Source organism: Aquarana catesbeiana, linkage group LG03, assembly GCF_042186555.1.
Source record: "Aquarana catesbeiana isolate 2022-GZ linkage group LG03, ASM4218655v1, whole genome shotgun sequence".
In the NCBI taxonomy this organism is placed as follows: domain Eukaryota; kingdom Metazoa; phylum Chordata; class Amphibia; order Anura; family Ranidae; genus Aquarana; species Aquarana catesbeiana.
The window spans coordinates 540192834-540215680 of NC_133326.1; the positions used below are offsets into that span (position 1 = coordinate 540192834).

General features: G+C 42.7%; 1 protein-coding gene across 14 annotated transcripts in view; it reads right to left on the reverse strand.

Moving 5' to 3' along the window:
• Positions 1 to 22847, reverse strand: part of C2CD5 (C2 calcium dependent domain containing 5) — a 224947-nt gene that overhangs the window by 182748 nt on the left and 19352 nt on the right. For all 14 annotated transcript variants that reach the window (XM_073621440.1, XM_073621450.1, XM_073621448.1 and 11 more), the window contains exons 5-7: positions 20871 to 20966; positions 16501 to 16656; positions 12252 to 12450 (exon numbers count right to left, since the gene is read on the reverse strand). In XM_073621440.1, the coding sequence (XP_073477541.1) occupies positions 12252 to 12450; positions 16501 to 16656; positions 20871 to 20966 (451 nt within the window). The remainder of the gene's footprint in view (positions 1 to 12251; positions 12451 to 16500; positions 16657 to 20870; positions 20967 to 22847) is intronic.

Below are 22847 nucleotides of genomic sequence, written 5' to 3' on the forward strand. Positions count from 1 at the left end.
CTACAAAACTGAACCAATCTGGCCCTTCCTCAATCCGAAAAGGAACCCCGTCTCGCCAAGCAAGCCTTTTTGATCCGAAATCGCATACATCCCGCTGAACACGACTTGATCGTTTATTTCTCTTCCTTAACACCACCTGTGAATTTTTGGTTATACAATTAGTACCACGTTGAATTGCGATAATTGTGGATCTTTTTTACCAAGTCACAGGGGTTTGTACTGTGGTAAGAACTCCCACTGATGTGGGGCATATCTTATGCCGATCCCTCCAACCCTATAATGGGGTACATAAGATTTGGATACTTTCCTTTTGTTTGGTTAAAATTTGTTCTTTTTTCTGGTTACTACATGCCTTTAAATTGAGCACTAATGCTCTGATGCTTTTAAATCCCAAATATCATATTTCCCCCCCTCTTATTTGTTTTGCTTTGATCATATGAGTACTAGCTATAGTACTTGTAGGGTTATCAGTGTGATGTTCCTTTTTTAGAATGTCACACCCCCCTTTGTGGTTCACATCTCAGTAGTGCCAATTGCCTTTCTCTTACCCCTCCCACTCCTTTCCCTACTTTTCTCCCTCCCCCTCCCCTCCCTACCCTCCTATGTCTCCCTGACCCTCCCTATACCCTCTCTTTCCCATTCTGATCTTCTTCTCCATTCTCCCCCCACCATATTTCTTATGTTTCCATTCTTTTTCAAATAAATGACACGTTTCTCCCACAGTTGAGGGTTACCCCTTATTTGTTTTATATGAATATAATGATAAGGCATTAATACGAAATGTTAATTTAATTTGAGCATTGCAACAGGTTATGTTTTCCCAGTCTGCGGCGGGGAGTTGTCACTGCTCCCCCCTTTTATGGTGCACACACTCCCTAGCCAGCTGGCTGGTTGGGAAGTCGGTGCATTATTTGGTTGGGCTATTATGCCCAACACACCAGTCGCTACTGTACCTACTTACCTTCTCTACAAAACTCTTGCTCTGTCTCTTGACACTTCTTTCTGTTTTTTCCTCCACCTCTCTCTCCGCTTCCTTCTTTATTCCTCACTAGGTCGGGTGGGTCGCATGACCTTCTTAGAACTGCTCCATAGTTCCTCTCCTCGAGTTCTTAAATGGCCCCCCTGAACATACTCTCCCTTAATGTAAAGGGACTTAATTCACCTAATAAAAGGGTTAAAGCCTTTCGCACCTTCGCATCCCTTAAAGCCAATATAGTGGCCCTACAAGAAACTCAATTTTCAGCCCAAACAACCCCAAAATATTTTAGTTCCAAATACCCTCAAGTGTTCACCGCCTCGGCTACCACTAAACATCGTGGTGTCCTTAATCGCATTCCACCAGAGCCTACCGTTCACTCTGACAAATTAAATTAAAGACCCTGAGGGTCGTTACATTATTTTAGTTGGCTACTTACAAGATGTGATGACCACCATAGTCTCATATTATGCCCCCAACAATAATCCTAATCCCTTCTTTACCCACCTCCTACAGGTAAAACAGTCGCACTGCGAAGGTACTCTTTTCATGTGCAGCGACTCTAATCTAGTACTGCACCCACATCTTGATAAATCTCCCTACGCCCCTGAACAATATTCTCCTTCTATACAATTTCGTAAGCTATTTCAACAGACCTCCCTATTAGATACCTGGAGAGAATGTAATCCCTCTAGGAAAAACTTCACTTTTTATTCATACCCACACAAATCCTTCTCTAGGATTGACCACATTTTTATACCAGTATCATCTTCACCAACCCTACTCCTCATGCATTCACCCAATAACTTGGTCGGACCACTGTGCAGTGATCATAACAGTCTCTTACTTGATCCCGCAATCTAGGGACCGCACTTGGTGCATAAATAAAGCATATTTAACTAATCTGTCATATTGTTTTGACATACAACTTGCCCTTAAAGAATACATACAGCATAATTCCATACCTGACATCTCACCTGTCCTCTTATGGGAGGCACACAAACCCGTGATCCGAGGGACCTGTATCTCTGTATCTACTCACCTCAAAAGGGATAAAAAAAAAAAAACTTAAAGCCCAGCAACTGGAGGCGGACTTTCACCGTCTCTTCCTCCAATTTCAATCCGCCCTAACTGAATCCCACAGAATCTTATTAGAAAAGACGAAAACAGAATTGGACCTGCTCTTGGCAGAATCTGCGGACAAAGCCATTCGTAGATCCAATCATACAATTTATACTAAAGCCAATAAACCTGATACTTTTCTAGCACTAAGACTTTGCCGTCCGGAAAGGGTGCATAACCCCATCAGACTCAAATTAGCCAAAGATAATCACACGAGCAATCCTGTGAAGGTGCTCTCTGAATTCCGTAGAAGGTTGGCTGAACGATATACTTCAACACGCACCTTCTCAGTGAAACAAGCCGAAACATTATTTCAGAATATTTCAATTCCTAAACTATCAGAGGCCAATCGTGAGTCTATGGAATGCCCCATTACGTCCGAAGAGGTTCTTCTTGCTATAAAAACACTTAAACCACATAAGCGACCAGGCCCCGATGGACTCTCCAGCTCTTACTTTAAAAAATTTGCTTCTATCCTGGTTCCCCTTCCCACCAACACCTTTAATGCCCTCCTTAAACAACATACCTTTGGTCGAGACACGTTGACAGCCATCATCTCCATGATACCCAAGCCCAACACGGATAATTCTCTTTGGTCTAATTACAGGCCCATTTCTTTACTCAACCTGGACATAAAGATCCTGGCCAAGATTATAGCGTTACGCCTTAACCCAATTATAGGAGGCCTCATACACAAAGACCAAGTTGGCTTCATACCACGATGTCACGCCAGTGATAACATCCGTCGCGTTATCCTACTCCAACATCTAGCTCGAACACGACAAATCCCCATGCATCTCCTTTCTCTCGATATACGTAAGGCATTTGACACGGTCTCTTGGCCTTACCTACTCTTCATATTACAACGTTGGAGATTTGGCCCCAATTTCCTGCAATGGATAAACTCCCTCTATAACCAACCGCAGGCTTACGTTAAGTACTCAGGATTTCAATCGGACTGTTTCCAAATACAACGTGGAATGAGACAGGGTTGCCCCCTCTCTCCCCTAGTGTTTGCACTAGCAATTGAACCACTAGCGGCCTTGCTTAGGAAAAACCCAAATATTAAAGGCCTAGATATAGCCTCTACATCCCATAAACTGTGCTTATTCGCCGACGATGCACTGTTATTTGTCACCTCACCACGCACCACACTCCCGAATCTTATCCAACTCTTAGACAAGTTTGCCCTAATATCAGGCCTGGAAGTCAACCAGTCCAAATCTCAGGCTCTCAACGTGTCTCTCCCACAACCAGAACTCAAACACTTACAAGAATTCTTCCCCTTCACCTGGTCTACATCCTCAATAGCTTATCTTGGTATTAAAATAACTAGCGATCCGGCCCATTTATTTCGAGTCAACTACCTTCCTATGTTAAAACATTTAACAACCTTACTAGAATCGTGAAGACCATTGTGTATCTCATGGCTTGGTCGGATTGCGGCCGTAAAAATGTCTCTGCTTCCAAAACTTCTCTATTTATATAGAGTCCTCCCGATCCCTATTCCCTCTTACTTCCACCGAATTATTCAGACACGAGTGTCCAAGTATATATGGGGCTCCATTAGACCTAGGGTGTCTAGGGCCATACTACTTCGTAGTAAGCTTAATGGGGGGTTGGGGCTACCTAACTTTCTGAGATACTATCACGCGGCCCAGCTAGCCCAGATCACTCTCTTTCATGCAAAAACTGAAATACCACTATGGGTTAGTCTGGAAGCTATTGACCTTTACCCCCTCACTGTGTCTAACCTACTATGGTTACCCTCCTCAACCCGTGGTCCAATAAATAACTCCATTACTGAGCACTCCCTTAAGTTATGGGACAAACTTCGAGGCCCGTTTAAACTGATATCAGCTCACTCCCCGTTACTTTCTTTTCGAGATCACCCGAAATTCTACCCTCTACCCACGTTAATCCAAGATCATTTCAAATCTGGCTGAGGGCAGGACTATATCGCATATGCAATTTTGCCTCTGGAACCTCTATAAAGACATTCTCTTTACAACAAAACCAAGCAGAAATACCCTCGACAGAATACTTTAGATATCTACAGATAGCTCATTTCGTTCGCACAACCATAGGCTCACACTCTTCATTAGACGATTTCTCCATACTGGAAGGAATTTGCAACTCGGACCCCCATGCTCCGGGTCTTATTCCATGTTTATACACTCATTTGACCTCTCCCCCAGCCAACCTGCAAACTTACGCTGTACAGTGGTCCAAAGACCTTTCATTAGATCTTGACGCAGAGGACTGGTCTGGAATCTGGTGCAACACGAAAAGTTCATCTCAAAATGTAATCGCACAAGAAGCAAACTATAAAGTACTCATGAGATGGTATCTGGTTCCAGCCAGGATCTCTAAATTTCTCCCAAATTACCCCTCAGTATGTTTCCGTGGCTGTGGTGAGAGGGGCACTCACGTTCATATATGGTGGACATGTCCGATAGTACAGGAATTTTGGGTTCCAATATTCCGAATGGCTTCCACCTTACTTCAACATACCATCGATTCTGACCCTTCTATTGCACTGCTGAACCTTATCCCCCCCAGATTACACCAGATCCCAGGCCCGTCTCCTCCTTCAACTTACTACAGCAGCTAAACAGACAATAGCTAGAGCCTGAAAATCCCCAAAACTAAATCTCGCCGAAGTTAAGAATAGGATCACTCAAGCCATGATTCATAGTAAAATCGAAGCAACAATTCTGGATAGGATTCCCCAACACCTTAAAATTTGGAACCCCTGGGCAGAATATTTTTTACACCCAGATTTCGACAAACACCTTCTAGAACCCTAGTTAGACCACGATAACGTCGGACTAACTTAGTGGTGTTCTGATAATCAATGCGACCCCCGACCACTCCTCCCCCCACTTTCCCTTTCTCTAGTCTCTCTCTGCTCACCCTTTTCTCTCCTCTTTCTTATTCTCTCTTTACTTACTACCACCTTACCTACAGATACATCATTGGTAATATTTTTTATGGATTACACAACGTTTAATAGATTTTGACCTTTTACATGTTCGCGGATTTATCTTTCATGTAAGCCTATAGATATATTGTTCCTGTTTTATCTTTACTTACATAATATGATAAACTCAATGTGTCCGCACGTACTACTTTAATGCTTACTTTCGGCATCCCTTGTTATAACAATGATCTTGCTGTCCATGTTACTAATTTGTCGCACGAAAAGAAATTGTGTAACTATCATTGTTTTTTGTCACACAGATATTACCTGTTGAACTTTATGTCTTCTTTTTAAAAAAGACTTTGAACAAGATAACTTAAATTTTCAGTTTGTAGCGCTACCTTTCGGTCTAGCTACTGCACCTCGGGTGTTTACAAAGGTCCTGGCCCCTCCTCTAGCCAGATTAAGGGCCCAGGGTATAACGATTATAGCTTACCTAGATGACCTGCTCTTAATAGACCGGTTGGTAGCCCGCTTAGACCAAAGCTTGGTCACCACAGTCAACTACCTGGAATACCTAGGTTGAGTTCTCAACCTAGAGAAGGTTTCTTTAAAGCCAGTAAGAAGACTAGAGTACGTGGGTCTGGTTATAGATACAACCCAGAAGAGGGTGTTTTTACTCCAGGCAAAAATCAGCGCCATAAAGGAGCTAGTTCAGGTAGTCAGGGCGAAGTAGGGTCCTTCTAGTCGCCTTTGTATGAGGTTGTTGGGAAAGATGGTGGCTTCATTCAAAGCGGTTCCCTATGCTCAGTTTCATTCGAGACTGCCGCAAAACAGTATCCTGTCTGCCTGGAACAAGAAAGTCCAAGCGCTAGATTTTCCGATGCGTTTGTCGCCGATAGTGCGTCAGAGCCTCAGTTGGTGGTTGACACCCAAGAATCTGCGAAAAGGGAAATCCTTCTTACCAGTTACCTGGAAGGTGGTAACAACAGATGCCAGCCTTTCAAGTTGGAATCCTTGGTCCTGGAAGAGAGGAATGTCAAAGGGAAATGATCCAGACCTGAGAGGACCTTACCCACAAACATTCTAGAGATTTAGTTAGCGTACCTAGCCCTAAAGGCCTGGACATTCAGGTTGCAGGGTTGTCCTGTTAGGACAGTCTGACAATGCCACAGCAGTGGCTTATATCAATCACCAAGGGGGCACCAGAAGTCGTGAAGCTCAGGGAGAGGTAAACCAGATCCTAACCTGGGCAGAAAAGCATGTGCCGTGCATATCGGCAATTTTCATTCCAGGGGTAGAGAACCGGCAGGCGGATTATTTAAGTCGCCAGCAGTTGTTCCCGGGAATGGTCTCTTCACCCCGACATCTTCCTGGCTATATGCCAAGGATGGGGGATCCCGGACCTAGATCTGTTTGCATCCAGGTTCAACAACAAGATCGACAACTTTCTGTCAAGAACAAGGGATCCACTTGCATGCGGGACAGATGCGTTGGTGACCCCGTGGGATCAGTTCCCTCCTATTCTGCTGCTACCACGACTTCTTCGCAGGATCAAGCAGGGAAAGAAGTCGGTGGTTCTTGTGGCCCAGAAGATCTTGGTATGCAGAAATAGTAAAGATGGCGGTAGGGACCACCACATCCAGACCTGCTATCGCAAGGACCAGTGTTCCATCCTACCTTACAAATGCTAAATTTAACGGTTTGGCTATTGAAACCCACATTCTGAAGAATCGCGGGCTTTCAGGCTCAGTGATATCTACCTTGATTAATGCAAGGAAGCCAGAATTGGCGGCTCTTTCTTGTAAAGAGCCATATTTAATCCTTCACAAGGATAGAATAGTATTGCATCCTCATCCTAGCTTTCTGCCAAAGGTGGTTTCAGGTTTTCACCTAAACAGGATATTGTTTTACCTTAATTTTTTCCGGAACCCTGTTCTACAGAAGAAAAGTTGCTACATTGTCTGGATCTAGTGAGAGCGGTCAAAATCTATTTGGAGTCGACTGCTCGGGTTCGTGAAATGGATGTTTTGTTTGTGTTGCCTGAAGATCCTAGGAAAGGACAGGCAGCGTCAAAATCTACTATTGCTAAGTGGATTCGGCAAGTAATTATTCAAGCTTATGGTCTGAAGAGGAAAGTTCCACCTTTTCAAATCAAAGCGCACTCCACCAGGGCTGTTAGTGCTTCATGGGCAGTGCATCACCAGGCCTCCATGGCTCAAATTTGCAAGGCCGCAACTTGGTCTTCAGTCCATACATTCACCAGATTCTATCAGGTGGATGTAAGTATGAGGATATCGCCTTTGGGCGCAGTGTGCTGCAGGCAGCAGTATAAGTCCTCAGGTCTCATTGCACCCTACTTTTGTTTGTGTCTCCCTCCCCTCAGATAGCATTGCTCTGGGACATCCCATACAGTAAATACTGTGGCTCTGTGTCCCGTGATGTACGATAAAGAAAATAGGATTCTTATAACAGCTTACCTGTAAAATTCTTTTCTTGAAGTAAATCACGGGACACAGAGGTCCCTCCCCTCTTCTAATACACGTATATTGCTTTGCTGCAAAACTGAGATACTCCCAGTAAGGGGAGGGGCTATATAGGAAGCTAAACTTCCTGTCTAGGGTGTGCCAGTGTCCATCACCTAGAGGTGCCTATATAACCCATACAGTAAATACTGTGGCTCTGTGTCCCGTGATGTACTACAAGAAAAGGATTTTACAGGTAAGCGGTTATAAAAATCCTATTTTTTTTCTCAAAAATAAAAGTTTCAGACACAGCTGTGTGTTACATATGGGGAAATTTACTAAAACTGGATCAAACAGAAACTGGAGCAGCTGTGCATAGTAACCATTCAGCTGCTTGCTTCAGCTTGTTCAGATAAGCTTTGGAATTGAAAGACAGAAGCTGATTGGTTGTCATACCAAGGTGCTCCAGATTCTGGCTGCCCCAGACTTCATAAATTCTCCTCATCGACTTCCTGCAGCAGCAGCTTCCAACCACAACTAGAGGGGGTAAAGGAAAAGAAGACAGACTACCCAGGTATCTAGAGCTTACTCACTATACAATCAAATTGTGCAATCTCCTTTAGAACTCCCACCTAAGTAGTTAAATGTAGGGCCACCGTTAGAAATTTTGGGGGCCCCCCTCAACCCCGCCCCTGACCCCAAGCCACTATTATGAACAAGCCCCAATACAGCTGTAGCGCACTGGTGAATTCTTTGTTCTGCGACAATCAACTACTTCATCTACCTATAAAACAGCAAAATTATTTAAAGCAGCATTAAACCCAAAAGCAAATATTTATTGTATTGCAGCTTACCAATTCTTAGATGTGATTGCTGCATTCGTTTTCTTTTTTAAGCATTCTTTCTTTTATTTTCACCTGGTGACCCTGCACCAAGTCTGTTATTTTTTAATAGAACAAGCTGCCCTAAAGATGTAACAGATAATTGAGACTAACCATTTACCACCGACAGGGGTGCTTACAATGATAAGCCTTTATTTATTCATGTAAAACCTTCACATATTCCAGGAGGCTACAAAAGCAGGGACAAGCAGCAGTCTGCTACATGTGCTCCTATGAAATGCTGTGTAGCACAGTTTGAAGCCAAGGAAATTATTTTTTCAGCTTCTATGCCTAGTGCTAGATCCTGGCTTTCTTAGAAAGCACAATTCCAGCACTAAATCCAGAGGGGAGCACACAGAAACTGCTGAGGCCAAGCTAGCTTTTTTTTTTTTTTTAAAGGGCACTTGGATGAATAGCCACTATCCCTACATTATTTTAAAACAGGTGGTAGGGACTCATGCAGGCTTAAAAATATGCTGGGCATAACATTCCTCCATTTGAGGAACCATAGGTGTCACAGTGTACAGCCTTCTAAACAAGTGAATGTACTCTTGTAAAACACTGATGCTTCAGTGCGCATGTGGGCAGGTAAGCACAGATGCAATGAAGCATTATATGACTACAAGTGTATACACCTATTCACTTGTATAGGAGGCTGTACTCAAAGCAGATGCGGCTCCTTGGGTGTGACAAAGCACCTACAATATTAAGCAAAACATGGAATCAGTCTCTCACCATCTGTGTGTATGAGGCCTCAAGTGGTTATTGAGATATCTATTAGGCAGTACAAAATTCACTCTGGTTATGGACAGGAAAATTCTAAAATAAGCCATCTCTACAAACGTAATAACCATTACCATTATTATTGTAAATGTATTACACTTATTTTAAAGCATCAGAGATGTCTTATTTTAGAACTTTCTTTTTACAACAACTAATTAGCATGGATGAGCTTAGGCACATTTGGACCCTTGTCTGAATCCACCTCAGCGCCTCACCAATCATAAGTGGGAGCTAAACTAGACAGATGTCAGTGTTTTGGCATCTGTACCCACTCAGATTGTGTCCACATACACCACACAACGGACAGGGGTGGACTTGTGATGGCTGTATGGGTGGCCAGATGTAAATGGACTTGTGTTCATTTACATCAGGCTACTTCTGATCTATCACGTTAAGGTCTGGAAAAATAGAAAGAATGTAGTCCCAATTAAAAAGCTTGGGTGAAAGATTCTTAAAGGGGAGTGGGGGGGGCAGTAAAAAACACAGCTCAGCTGCGTGATTTTATTGCACCCCCCTTCCCCCAACACAAGTGTAAACTAGCATCTCGTGCTTATGATCATCATTATGATGATCACAGCATAGCAGGTGCTCTATGGCTCTGTCACGGTTTCACATGGCTGTTGGGTTCTGACTGTTATTGCTAAACTGTGTTACAGTCTGACACACACAGTACAGCCATAAGTTAACAGAGTCAGCACCCAATAGCCACGTGACACTGTGACAGAGCCATAGAGAACCTGCTGTGCTGTGATCATCATAACGATGATTATCCTAAGCACACAGTGTGGAGTCTGGGCACTGTATCTTCTCTCTGGATTAGCTTGTGTCAGTGTCACTGTGTGTGCAGTGGGCTGCCTGCCTGTGTGCCGCTACCTGCCACCAAGTACTTCTGCGCGCTCTTAGCTTCCTCACATCAGATAGAATCTACATAACAATCATTCCGCCAGAGAAGGCACAGACAGTGGGCAGCCGACACTAATTTGTGCAGGTGCAGTGCAACATGCGGTGCAGGATTATGTGCCTGCATCCCAGAAATGGGAAAAAAACAAAACCCTCATCGGCTCTCACCACCTGGGCCTCTCTGTTGACCTGATAGGGCCCAGGGAAAATGTAATTCTAGACCCTGGCAAGCATGTGGGAGCAGGGGTGTGGTTTAGCAAAGTCCTATTTTTTTTTGTTTAGGCAAAAATGAACTATAAAGCTGCCGGGCCCCCCTGTTGAGCTTATGGGGCCTGATAAAACAGGGCCGGTTGTACTGCTTCATCAGCGGCAGTGGTTTAACAGCACACCTGATTGGATACTAATTATTAAAGGAGATTGTACAATCAGACTGTATAGTATATGGTCAGCTGTCAGCTATAGGCCCTCATTTACATCTGCACCTTTTAGGCGTATGCATGTTGCACGTGTTATACAATGCACAGTTTTCTAAAAACTTCGAAGATGCAACAACTAAGACTTTGTTAGACACCACATCGGCAGTTTAACTAAAATGAGCAGATGTCAACAGTCCTTTTACCTCTTGTCTACCAGCACTGTTCATGTACTGTAGCTTGTATAATGGGATATTAAACACAGCCCTGGCAGCTGTGTTTAAAGTAAAGGTTTAACATGTTACACCCATATTTAGGATGTAACATGTAACCTGTTACTACTGCAGCAGCACCCACTCCCCCCTCAATAACTAATTTTGACAATGGGCGGGGGATCCTCCCCCCACACCCGCTGCCACAATTGGACTAAACACAAAACAGTGCAGTTGTGCGGGGTAGATCTGTGACTTAATTCCAAGTCTCATCTTCCATCGTGTCAGATTGCTTGCAAGCCTCAATGAACTATGAGGGTGCTGATGAGGGCTCTTGTACTTCATTGACACTTCCTGCACTCCAGTAAGTGTTTACCCATATGGGCAGTATGGACAGACAGCTGTACTGAGTGTCTGCAGGAGCCTGGCACTATACCTGCAAAATGCTGATCATGGGTGCAATGCTCTGCAGGCTCCTAAAAAAAATAATAATAAATGCCTGCAAAAAACATTAGCATTTATTTCTTTTAAAGTGAATTTAGTGTTTACATTTGTTTAGCCCACTATGGGCTTTCAGGTGGAAGATATCACTTCCACTGCCTGCCAAAGGTACTATCTTTCCCACTTGACTGCCCCACCATGCGTTTTGGCCTCCACTGTCCCACCTGTGGACATGGGATTGGCATGGTGGCTGTCAGCTGTTGGAATAAAGTTAAGAACTGCAATAAGCTGACAATGCAGTGCCTCTGCTGCAAAGAAATGAAGTAAGGGGGAAAGGTTTACTGAAATAGGGAGAGGGGGTGTTCTGTAGTCCACCAGGTGATAGAGCGGACTCAATGGACCACTTGGTCTTTTTCATGCTGTCACTCTTCTATGTTTCTATGAGAACTTGGGCAGTGCTTAGGATTTTAGTAGGTAGAAGCACTGTGTTGTCAAGCTCACTAGAGAAGGTTAGGAGATCACTGGATTTCTCATCCCATAAAATATTTTTCAGTAATTTACTGCAGAATTTTTAAAGCGACAACACACCTTTTACACAGCATCTCTCAGCTCTTAAAAGCAGAGGGGCAGCGATCTGAATTATCACACTGCATAGCTCAGTGAGGAGAGCTCTGAGCCTGGATTGAAGGGAAGGGAACAACCCCTCCTCACAGTACTGGAAACATGCGCAGCTATGGTTGTCAATCACAGGTGGTGTGCTGGAGCTCTTCTTTTCCCATCACTAATTATCTTTGAGTCCAGAAAAACTGTCAGAAGTGACTCATGCAGATAACAGAGGAATCAGGCAACAGAGAGAAATCACTCTCAGTGCTTTGGATAGAGACAAGTACATAGTACAGAGGCACGTGCTTTGTTCATATTTCAGGTCTGAGGATTACACACCACTTTGATCTCCCCCTTTTGGTGGTCAGGAGGGGCTGCTGCAGGAGGTGCATGGTATAAACACACAGATGCCACGACAGAGGCCCAACGTCCTCAACCTCTGATTATTGGCAAAACATGTACCTTGCGCATTTAACTTTTGAAGCCACAGCTCACATACAGATACGAAATCACACCATGTACATATACTTACTCCTTTAGTTCTTTACATGGAGAGTGACAGGATGGAGCGAAGGGAGCGGGGTTAGTGAGTTTATCCAGGGTGCATGCTGTTCCGATAGCACGCACAACCAAACCAGACTCCCCCTCTAGGTCAAAGCACTGCAGGTAGCCAACCACAGCATTCCCCCGCATCTCCAGGACCTTCACACCGATCTTCCTTTGCAGCTCACCTGGGGACAAGGAAATAAAAACATTATTGTGAGGCTGCTGATTATATGAACGCTCTACTGCACTGTGCCCCATCACCCCAACTGGTACACAGACAGTAGAGCTGCACGATTAATCGTTAAAGAATCGCAATTCTACCCCCCTCCCAATCTTAAAACAGCATTTCCCCAATTCTATGTAACAAGTGAAGAGAGTTCTCTGCTCACTTCTGACAAAAAAATAAAAAATCCAGGCAGCCTGCCAAGTTTGTCTCAACATAGGAGATAACTATAAACAAAATAACATTTTGTTCTTAGATCAAAAGGGATGAACTTCAGTCTGTAGATGAGGGCAGTTTAACCACTTAAAGACTAAACCTTTTTGACACTTGTTGACTACAAGTTAAAATCAGTATTTTTTGCTAGAAAATTACTTAGGACCCGCAAACATTATATAATTTTTTTAGCAGAGACCCTAGAGAATAAAATGGCGGTTGTTGCAATATTTTATGTCACACTGTATTTGCGCAGCTGTCTTTCAAACGCAATTTTTTGAAAAACAAACACTTTAACCTCTTGCCAACCGCGCTATAGCCGAATGACGGCTACAGTGCGGCTCGATAACTCTGGGAGGGCGTACATTGACGTCCTCCCAGAAGCCTGCTCCCGCGCGCCCCCTGGGGTGCGCACCCGGGAATATCCATGACCGTCGGGTCGAGAGGACCCGGTGCATCACGGATCACGGTAAGCGGCCGCTTAGCACGTGATCGCTCCGTCAAATGAAGGCGTGATCGCTGGTAAACAAACCGGCGTCACTGCCTGTTCCTCTCTCCCCTCTCTGTACCGATCGGTACAGTGCGAGGGGAGAGGGGAGAGATTGGTGGCAGCAGTGCTGTGGGCTGGATATGTAGTGCCCACAGCGCTATGTGCCCATTCCATCCATCCATACTCAGCCATCCATGCTCAGCATACCCATCCATCCAAACATACTCAGCATACCCATCCATCCATCCTCAGCCATCCATCCATCCTCAGCCATCCATCTATCCTCAGCCATACCCAGCCATCCCAAGCCATACCCAGCCATCCCATCCATACCCAGCCATCCCCATCCATACCCAGCCATCCCCATCCATACCCAGCCATCCCCATCCATGGCTCATCCATCCCTATTCATGCTCATCTATGCAACATCAGTTCTCATCCATGCCACTACAGTGCCTCACAAAAGTGTAATAGGTAGTCAAATTAGATTTGAAACTTATGCACCTAGAACACCTGATGCTGCTCACTGCATGTTGGGTCTTTATGTATGGCCACACTGTGGAAAAGTCTCCCACATGTGGATCTATTTTGGGGTGTAATTTTTGGTATGTACATGCTATGTGTTAGAAATATTGTGTAAATGGACAACGTTGTGTTTAAAAAAAAAAAAAAAAAAAAAAAAAAAAAAGGGCGTTCTCATTTTCTTTACACATTTTCCAAAAACTTGTAGAAAAAAAATGACATGTTCAAAAGACTCATTATGCCTCATAGATTATACGTTGGGGTGCTTTCCAAAATGGGGTAATTTTTGGGGGCGTTTCCATTGTCCTGGTTCTCTAGGGCCTTCAAAAGTGCAAGAGGTAGTCAAGAAATTATATGTGTAATTTATGCTCCAAAAACGCCTGATGGCGCTCCCTGCATGTTGGGCCTCTATATGTGCCCAGGCTGTATAAAAGTCTCACATATGTGGTATCGCCATACTCAGGAGGAGTAGTAGAATGTGTTTTGGGGTGTAATTTGTGGTATGCATATTCTATGTGTGAGAAATAACCTGCTAATATAACAATTTTGTGAAAAAAAAAAAAAAAACAAAAAAAAAACAAAAAAACACACTTGATTTAGCAAAGAATTGTGGGAAAAAAATACAACTTCAAAAAAACTCACCATGCCTCTTACTAAATACTGGGGGGTATTTGTACTTTCCTGGCTTGTTAGGTCTCAAAAATTGAGATAGGCCTTCAGTGCATCAGGTGTTATCAATTTTCAGAGATTGGCACCATAGCTTGTGGACTCTAACTTTCACAAAGACCAAATAATATACACTGATTTGGGTTATTTTTATCAAAGATATGTAGCAGTATAACTTTTGGCCAAAATATATGAAGAAAAGTTACTAAATTTGCAAAATGTAATAACAGAAACAAAAGAAAAATGCATTTTTTTTTTTTATTTTTTTTTTTTTTTTTTTTTACAGAATTTTCGGTCTTTTTTTTTTTTTTTTTTTTGCGCTATAAAAGAAAAAACAATGGTGATTAAATACCACCAAAAGAAAGCTCTATTTGTGTGAAAAAAAAGGACAAAAATTTCATATAGGTACAGTGTTGCATGACTGAGTAATTGTCATTTAAAATGTGAGAGCACCGAAAGCTGAAAAATTGGTCTGGTTTGGAAGGGGGGGGTTTAAGTGCCCAGTGGGCAAGTGATTAATGAATTAAAAAAAAAAAAAAAAAATAGGAAAGTTAGCCCAATTTTTTTGTATAATGTGAAAGATGATGTTACGCCGCGAGAAGCATGATCTTTATTCTAAGCAAAAAAATTGTGATTCTCATTTTAGACAGAATTGTGCAGCTCCAACAAACAGCAATACAAACCTGACCAGGAGTCTTCCCTCCCTGCATCAGTGTACATATATCAAGGGTTAATACCTGTTTTAAAACAACATCTGGATCATTCACTGCAACTTATTTTTATTAAAACAAAGCTGGTAGTAGCAATGTCAGATTGCTTTGCCACCATACCAAGTACAGGACCCTAACCTTTTATTGCGCAAACTATCTTCTTTGTTTTTTAAAGAATAACTCCACTTTTGTTGAGAAAAAAAACATTCCCCTCTGAGTGATCAATGTACATTAAAGGGATTTTAACAAACTTTGTTGCAGATTCTTACCTTTTGTTATTCTGACAAAATAGCGTTTGTCTGCGTTTCATGTGTGAATCTAATGGGAGTGATCTTATAATTATCAATCAGCTACTGTACCTGCAGGGCTCTAATGAAGAAAGTTGCAGGGTCTGCATCCCTTTAGACATGATTTCCCTTTGGGAGTACTTCACCAAAAATTACATTTTTGTTGTAGGGGGATGCTCAAAATCTGATTTGCATCTTAGTGCAGACTTTTGGGAAAATCAGAAAGCCAATCACTCAAGCAGGAAATTATATATCTGGCGGGTGTTCTGTATACAGCAGTGTTTCTCAACTCCAGCCCTCAAGGCGCCCCAACAGGTCATGTTTTCAAGATTTCCCTCAGATAAAAGGGCTGTGGTTATTACTAAGGTAGTGAAACTGATCAAATCACCTGTGCAAAATAATGGAAAGCATGAAAACATGACTTGTTGGGATGCCTTGAGGACTGGAGTTGAGAAACACTGGAATGCCTCAAGGTAGCCATATTGCATTGTATTTTACAGAAAATTACAGAGCTGCAGATTGAAAGGGAAAGGTAATTTTTAATAACATTCAATTACAATAGGACTTGTATATTGTATATGCTATATTATGCTTTTTTATTGCTAATTTTTACCACGAAAGTTACTCTTTAAACTCTGTTTAATGAGCTCATGAGAAAATTGTACAAGGTATCACCATCACAACAGAATTATCAATGTAGTTCTCAATAAACAAAAAGTAAATTGAAGACAAGCCCCTGTAGTTTCTTTGCACATACATACAACTTCTTCAAAGCATAATACAAAAGAAGCAAGAAAATCACACTCCAGACCTGAGTGACCCCAACCTATGGGTAGCAACCTTGGGTCCAAAGTTTTGTGCTATTTTTTTGGGGGGGGGGGGGGCACCTGTTATATTTAAACTTTCCTATACAGAAGAATTTGGGTAACCAGTGCTAGTCCACTGGTATATGTTAGGCAATGACGGACTCAACCAAAAGGATTTTCTCTTTCACAGCAGTTTTTAAAGAATTTGTAAAGATGTGACCAAAAGTTGACTACTAGCCTGATTAAGCAGACTACCTATGGGATATATGTGTATATAGAAAGTAGAAGCACATAAATCATTAGACCGGCTCTTCTTACCTGACATGAGTGATATCAGCCTTTGTCGGGCCTCGTTGGAGGCTCTCGGAGTCCGGATTCGGTCAATCCACTGGTATTCTGGATCCTCGTTCACCACCAGCTCCTCCACAAACCCATGTATGACCACAGCACGATATGACTTTGGGATAGACGTGGCTGGAAAGTGTGAAGAAGGAAAAGTGTTCACAAAGAATCAGGTTACACAAAAAGCATAAAGATAGCATTTAAAGCCTAAGGCCCCTTTCACACTTATACGACTTGTCCCACGATTTTGTACTTGAAAATCGTATGACAAGTCATTCTCCATGATTTTCAATGACTACTATTCATATTGGCATGACTTTAAGTAGTGCCGACTTCAAAGTACTCCCTGCGCTACTTTGGTCCAACTTCCATACGATTTGTACTCCATAGACCTCAATGTTAAACCCTCAAGTAGCATGCAAATCGTACCTGAATAATATAGACACGATTTCAGCACTACTTTGTAAGCACAAGCTGAGAATGGTTAATGCCAAAGTTGTGGCAAAGTCGTACAAAGTAGTACTGCTCCCAAATCGCGGCCATGAAATCACGGTAAAATCGTGCGACTTTGAAGTCGTATAAATGTGAAAGGGGCCTAAGTCAAATCCTCCCTCCACATTACCGTCCCCCACACCATTAAAGAAAAAAAAAAAATGCTGAATGCTGTAGAGTGGTACCATGCAGTTTTCTGTAAATCCAGAGTAGCCTGATAATACATCCCCAAGGAGCAGGCTCTCAATACCCAATTGCAGATGGGAGTCACTGAACCGAATATCAACATCAGCTAATGGCAGAGAAGACTCATTACAGATAGAAGACAGTGTCAAGGATTTTTCTCTCTAGTATCTATCAAACACAGAAATATCAGTTCTGGGCAAACTAATCCTAACCAGTTCAGCTCTCGCACCTGTACACCCCTATGCAGCAGAGAATGTTTTATATTTCTGCTATGGGCCTGTTTATTCAGAAAAAAACATCATTACTCAGGATTGTACAGTAATGCATATATTTTTTTCTTTTTTTTTTTTTTTTTTTTTTGCCAAGTCACTTTAACTGACATCATGCAAATGGAAGCTCATCCCTTCAAAGGGCAGGTGAATGAAACAGTTACAAAATTAACAATTTTTTAATTTTTTATTTCTCCATCTTATGTCTGAACAATATTTCTAAACAATGTTACTTTGTATCTTTCCGTCTCACCTCCAAATTTTTTAAGTTAACACTGTTTCTATGACCCCGATTAGATTTTCTGCAGGCTTTTGTCTTCAGATTTACCAAAACCATGCAGTGCAAGGGCCTGCCTGATTGCATACAAAATCAAGTTCTAAGACTTGACCTCATATTATATGGTTTTAGTAAATGTGAAGGCAAAAATCTGCAGAAAATCTAATAGTGTGTATGGGGCTTAAGGCTCCTTTCACACCCACAGACCGATCAAGTCAGCCTGTCAGTTGGTCCCAATCGGACCATCCATAGCTCTCTATGGAGCGACGGATGTCAGCGGACATGTGTCTGCTAACACCAGCCAGCATCTGATCCTGTCCTTTAAAAACAGACAAATCGAATGACAGTCGGTCAGTTTCCATCCGATCACCCCATAACGAAGAGGGCTGTGTCTGTGTCCGCTCTGCATAGCGAAACAGATACGGACCTGTCATCCGCCTGCTCAGCGGGAATCAGCTGTGAGATCCCCCGCTGAGCAGGCGGATCCACTTGACGTAGTCCGCCCCCATCGAAAAGGGGCCTATGGCAGGCCATACTCGGTCAAATCTTGACTGGTTCAGCATGAACAAGCTGAGATTTGAACTGTGTATGGGCATGCTGTATGTATCAAGTTGATCGATCAACTTGGGTACAAACAGCATTCAGGGCTTTACCTGCAATTATCACTGGCGGCTGCTATAGCCGCTAGCAATAATCACTGTCTTCTGCCAGAGGGGATGCCTTCCCCTACTAGGAGAAGACAATGGCTTGGCAGGAGGGATTCCCACATCATCACTGTCTGTGTTGATGGGGGAATTTAGCAAATTTCTTTACTGCAACCTGGGGCTGCAAGAAAGAAATTCACTCCTTTTATGGCCGGCATAAAGTGGTTGTGAAAATAAAAAAAAAAAAAAAAAAGCTCCTGTCTATTTAAGGCATTCTATATAGCATAGTGCTTTTGCAGTGTCAGTTGACCTTTTCGATGTTGTACAATACCTGGTTGATCCTGCCTGTTCCTGTGTTCCCTGTGTGTACTTGACCACGCTAATCATGGGTGCTGATCAATGATAGAGTGGTCAGATTAAGTGCCTCCGTCATCCTGCTCTCCCCTCAGCATCTCCCCCACTCCCCCTCCCTTTCCGGAGTCTGTATGTGAAGTCGATCTCCTCTCCTCCCCCCCGCCTTGGAGTAAAACTATTCTCTGCTCCAGTGCTTGTAAAGAAACATCTATAAATTACTTTGAATGTCTCCGTTTTAGGGCCATGTTTAGTACAGTGTGTGTTTTCTTAAAATTATAATACTAAATACACCTCCTTTGCACAGTACTGTTGTGCAGTCACATGACTTCACTCTGCCATCTTGCGTACATCCAAAGGGAGTCTCAGCTCCTTCCAGTGTAGTCTCTTAGATCGGGAGGGGAAGCAGAGGAAGGACCCATGACTGCACAGCCGAACAGTGAATTTTAAGAAAACACATACACTGTACTAAATGTCAAGCTAAAACAAAAACAAAAACAAAAAAAAAAAAAACAGAGGCTCAAAGTAATTAATACAGTGCCTTGCAAAAGTATTCAATCTCCTTGGCTTTTTACCTATTTTGTTACATTACAGCCTTTAGTTCAATGTTTTTTTAATCTGAAGTATATGTGATGGATCAGAACACAATAGCCTAAGTTGGCGAAGTAAAATTAAAAATCTGTCATTACATATACACACCTTTTTGAAAGGCCCCAGAGGCTGCAACACCTAAGCAAGAGGCACCACTAACCAAACACTGCCATGAAGACCAAGGAACTCTCAAAACAAGCAAGGGACAATGTTGTTGAGAAGTACAAGTCAGGGTTAGGTTATAAAAAAAAAAAAACCCAAATCTTTGATGATCCCTAGGAGCACCATCAAATCTATCATAACCAAGTGGAAAGAACATGGCACAACAGCAAACCTGCCGAGAAGGCCGCACACCAAAACTCACGGACCGGGCAAGGAGGGCATTAATTAATCAGAGAGGCAGCACAGAGACTTAAGGTAACCCTGGAGAAGCTGCAGAATTCCACAGCAGAGACTGGAGTATCTGTACATAGGACAACAATAAGCCATACGCTCCATAGAGTTGGGCTTTATGGCACAGTGGCCAGAAGAAAGCCATTACTTTCGCAAAAAACAAAATGGCACGTTTTGAGTTTGCGAAAAGGCATGTGGGAGACTCTCAAAATGTATGTAGGAAGGTGCTTTGGTCTGACGAGACTAAAATTGAACTTTTTGGCCATTAAAGAAAAACGCTATGTCTGGCGCAAAGCCAACACATCACCCAAAGAACACCATCCCCACAGTGAAACATGGTGGTGGCAGCATCATGCTGTGGGGATGTTTTTCAGCAGTCAGGACTGGGAAAACTGGTCAGAGTTGGGGGAAAGATGGATTGTGCTAAAAACAGGGATATTCTTGAGCAAAACCTGTACCACTCTGTGTGTGATTTGACGCTAGGACGGAGGTTCACCTTCCAGCAGGACAAACACACTGCTAAAGCAACACTTGAGTGGTTTAAGTGGAAACATGAGAAACATGAAAATATGTTGGAATGGCCTAGTCAAAGCCCAGACCTCAATCCAATAGAAACTCTGTGCTCAGACTTAAAGATTGCTGTTCACAGGCGCAAACCATCCAACTTGAAGGAGCTGGAGCAGTTTTGCAAGGATGAATGGGCAAAAATCCCAGTGGTAAGATGCGACAAGCTCAGAGACTTATCCAAAGCGACTTGGAGCTGTGATAGCCGCAATAGGTGCCTCTATTTGTTGTTTGCTTCACAAAAAAAAACCACCATCTTCAAAGTTGTAGGCATGTTCTGTAAATTAAATGATGCAAATCCTCAAACAATCCATGTTAATTCCAGGTTGTGGGGCAACAAAACAGGAAAAATGCCAAGGGGGTGAATACTTTTGCAAGGCACTGTAGATGTAACTTTACAACCACTTTAAGGTCTGCTTTTTGACATCAGCTGGTTTAAAAACTTCAGTAAGCACTATTTGCATTACAAAAAATCTGGTCTTTATACAGTGCATAGACTAAAAACATATGAATGATATACGGAGGTTGGAATTCTGTCTTATCACTGTTCAACTTCCATCCACTTTACAGGTTACTTACTACAGAAGAACTTGACACCACATGAAGATTGTCGGAAACGATTTAAGTCATTAAAGAGATCGACCTTCACCACAACACTGATCTCCCCCCTAATTCCTGCACCAAAGAAGGAAAGAAAACATCATTAAACAAGGACTTCTGTTATCTACTGCTTGAGCATTACTACAGTAAAAAGGACTAGGGAAACAAATGAGAATATCCACAGGTTCTGTTTGCTCTCCCACCCAATAAAAAGCAACCTTCCCACCCCCAGACAGTGCGCTCCAGTGGTAGCTAGAAACATCCGGCTACAGAGCCGACAGATGGGAGCACAGAATCAGGCCTCTCCCCATTAAAGTTCAACAGTCACAGTGACATTGCCTCGATGACTGCAGTGAGAAGTACACATGTATAATGGTTAATGACTATGGGTATGCACCTAAAACCCTGCTCCAGGTTAGGCAGACTGTGCCTCCTTGGAGCAGCCTCATATACCATTTAAACATTTTTTTATATATATATATATATATATATATATATATATATATATATATATATATATATATATATATTTATATATTTTTGATGGAGCCGTCATCACCAGTCTGGTCAAGTGACGTTCCAAGGTCCCCCTCTTTCTGTGCAGCAGTGGGCAGCCCTTGATGCACAGAATGGCACTCACTAAGTGACATGGGCTTTGTTCTCTGCATCTTTCCCTTGTAAGCGCAGGGAAAGAAAATACGGAGGCTTGTTGAGCTCTCCTTTTGAAAAGGTAAGTATATGCTGATCATCTGGCTTCAATACTTCCTGAAACATACACGTTACACAAATATGCAGATCAGACTTCACTCTGGCTTGATCATCTGTAGGCTTGTTCTGGGTCAATAAGCCAGAAACAGCCAGGCCCATGAGTGGCTGTGGCAGAAACCTAAATCCCTGCAAGATTTCAACCTATATGTAAAAAAAGCCTTCTTAAAATACAAATCTTGCCTCCAGGCCTATTGCATCACCCTCCCATGCAGGCAACTCCTTTCTAATTTTAACACTCACTGTCCCCACCCACCAATTCACTGACCTGCACATTGCCAATTATTTCAAAAACAAGATTGAAGCAATTCTTGATGGGATCTCCATTCTTCGGGCATCTACCTCAACATACCATGTCTACCAAAACATTCAGTACTTTCATTGTTTGGCTCCATTATCACAGAGAAGGGTGCTAAACTTTTTGTGATGCCTACCTAACCACCTACCTCCTGGACTGTCTTCTCGCAACTTCTCTGGTTAACATCTTGCCCTATTCTACACTCTAATCCATCTAATCTTCAGTCTCTCTCTCTACTGGCATCCTCAAACACCTCTTAAACATGTACTGGTCACCCCTGTACTTAAAGAGAAGCTTTACCCATTTTTTTAAGAATTAAAGTCAGCAGCTACAGTATTTATGACAAAAAAAAAAAAAAAAAAACACACTGGAATGTGTTAGGGGCAGGGTTGGGTAGGCGGGTGAGAGCTACTTTCTCTTTTGAGTGAAGGTTTGTCCTAAAAATCTCTCACTGGACCCCACCAGTCTAAAACAACTGTATGTGCTTGCTTCCCTCAAAATCCTACAATATCAAGTCTACAACAGTCTGAGCTGCTACCTTTCCAATAGCAACATTCTCAAAGCCTTCCATTACGGCTTTCGCCCACAACACTCCACAGAAACTGCCCTTCTGAAAATGAATAACTGCTAAAACTACTCTGTACTCATAATTATCAAACCTTTCTGCTACCTTTGATATAGCTGACTCCCCATTCTGCCACAAAAACTCCACTTTATTGGTCCCCATGTTCCCTAACTTGCCGCACCTTCAGTGTCACCCACAACTATCTCCTCCTCTCTTCTTCCTATCCGTAGGAGTTCCCCAAGGCTTTGCTTTCTGACCCATTCTATTCTAGATCTACACCTCCTATCTGGGTCACCTGATAGCCTCCCATGACTTCTAATAAAATCTC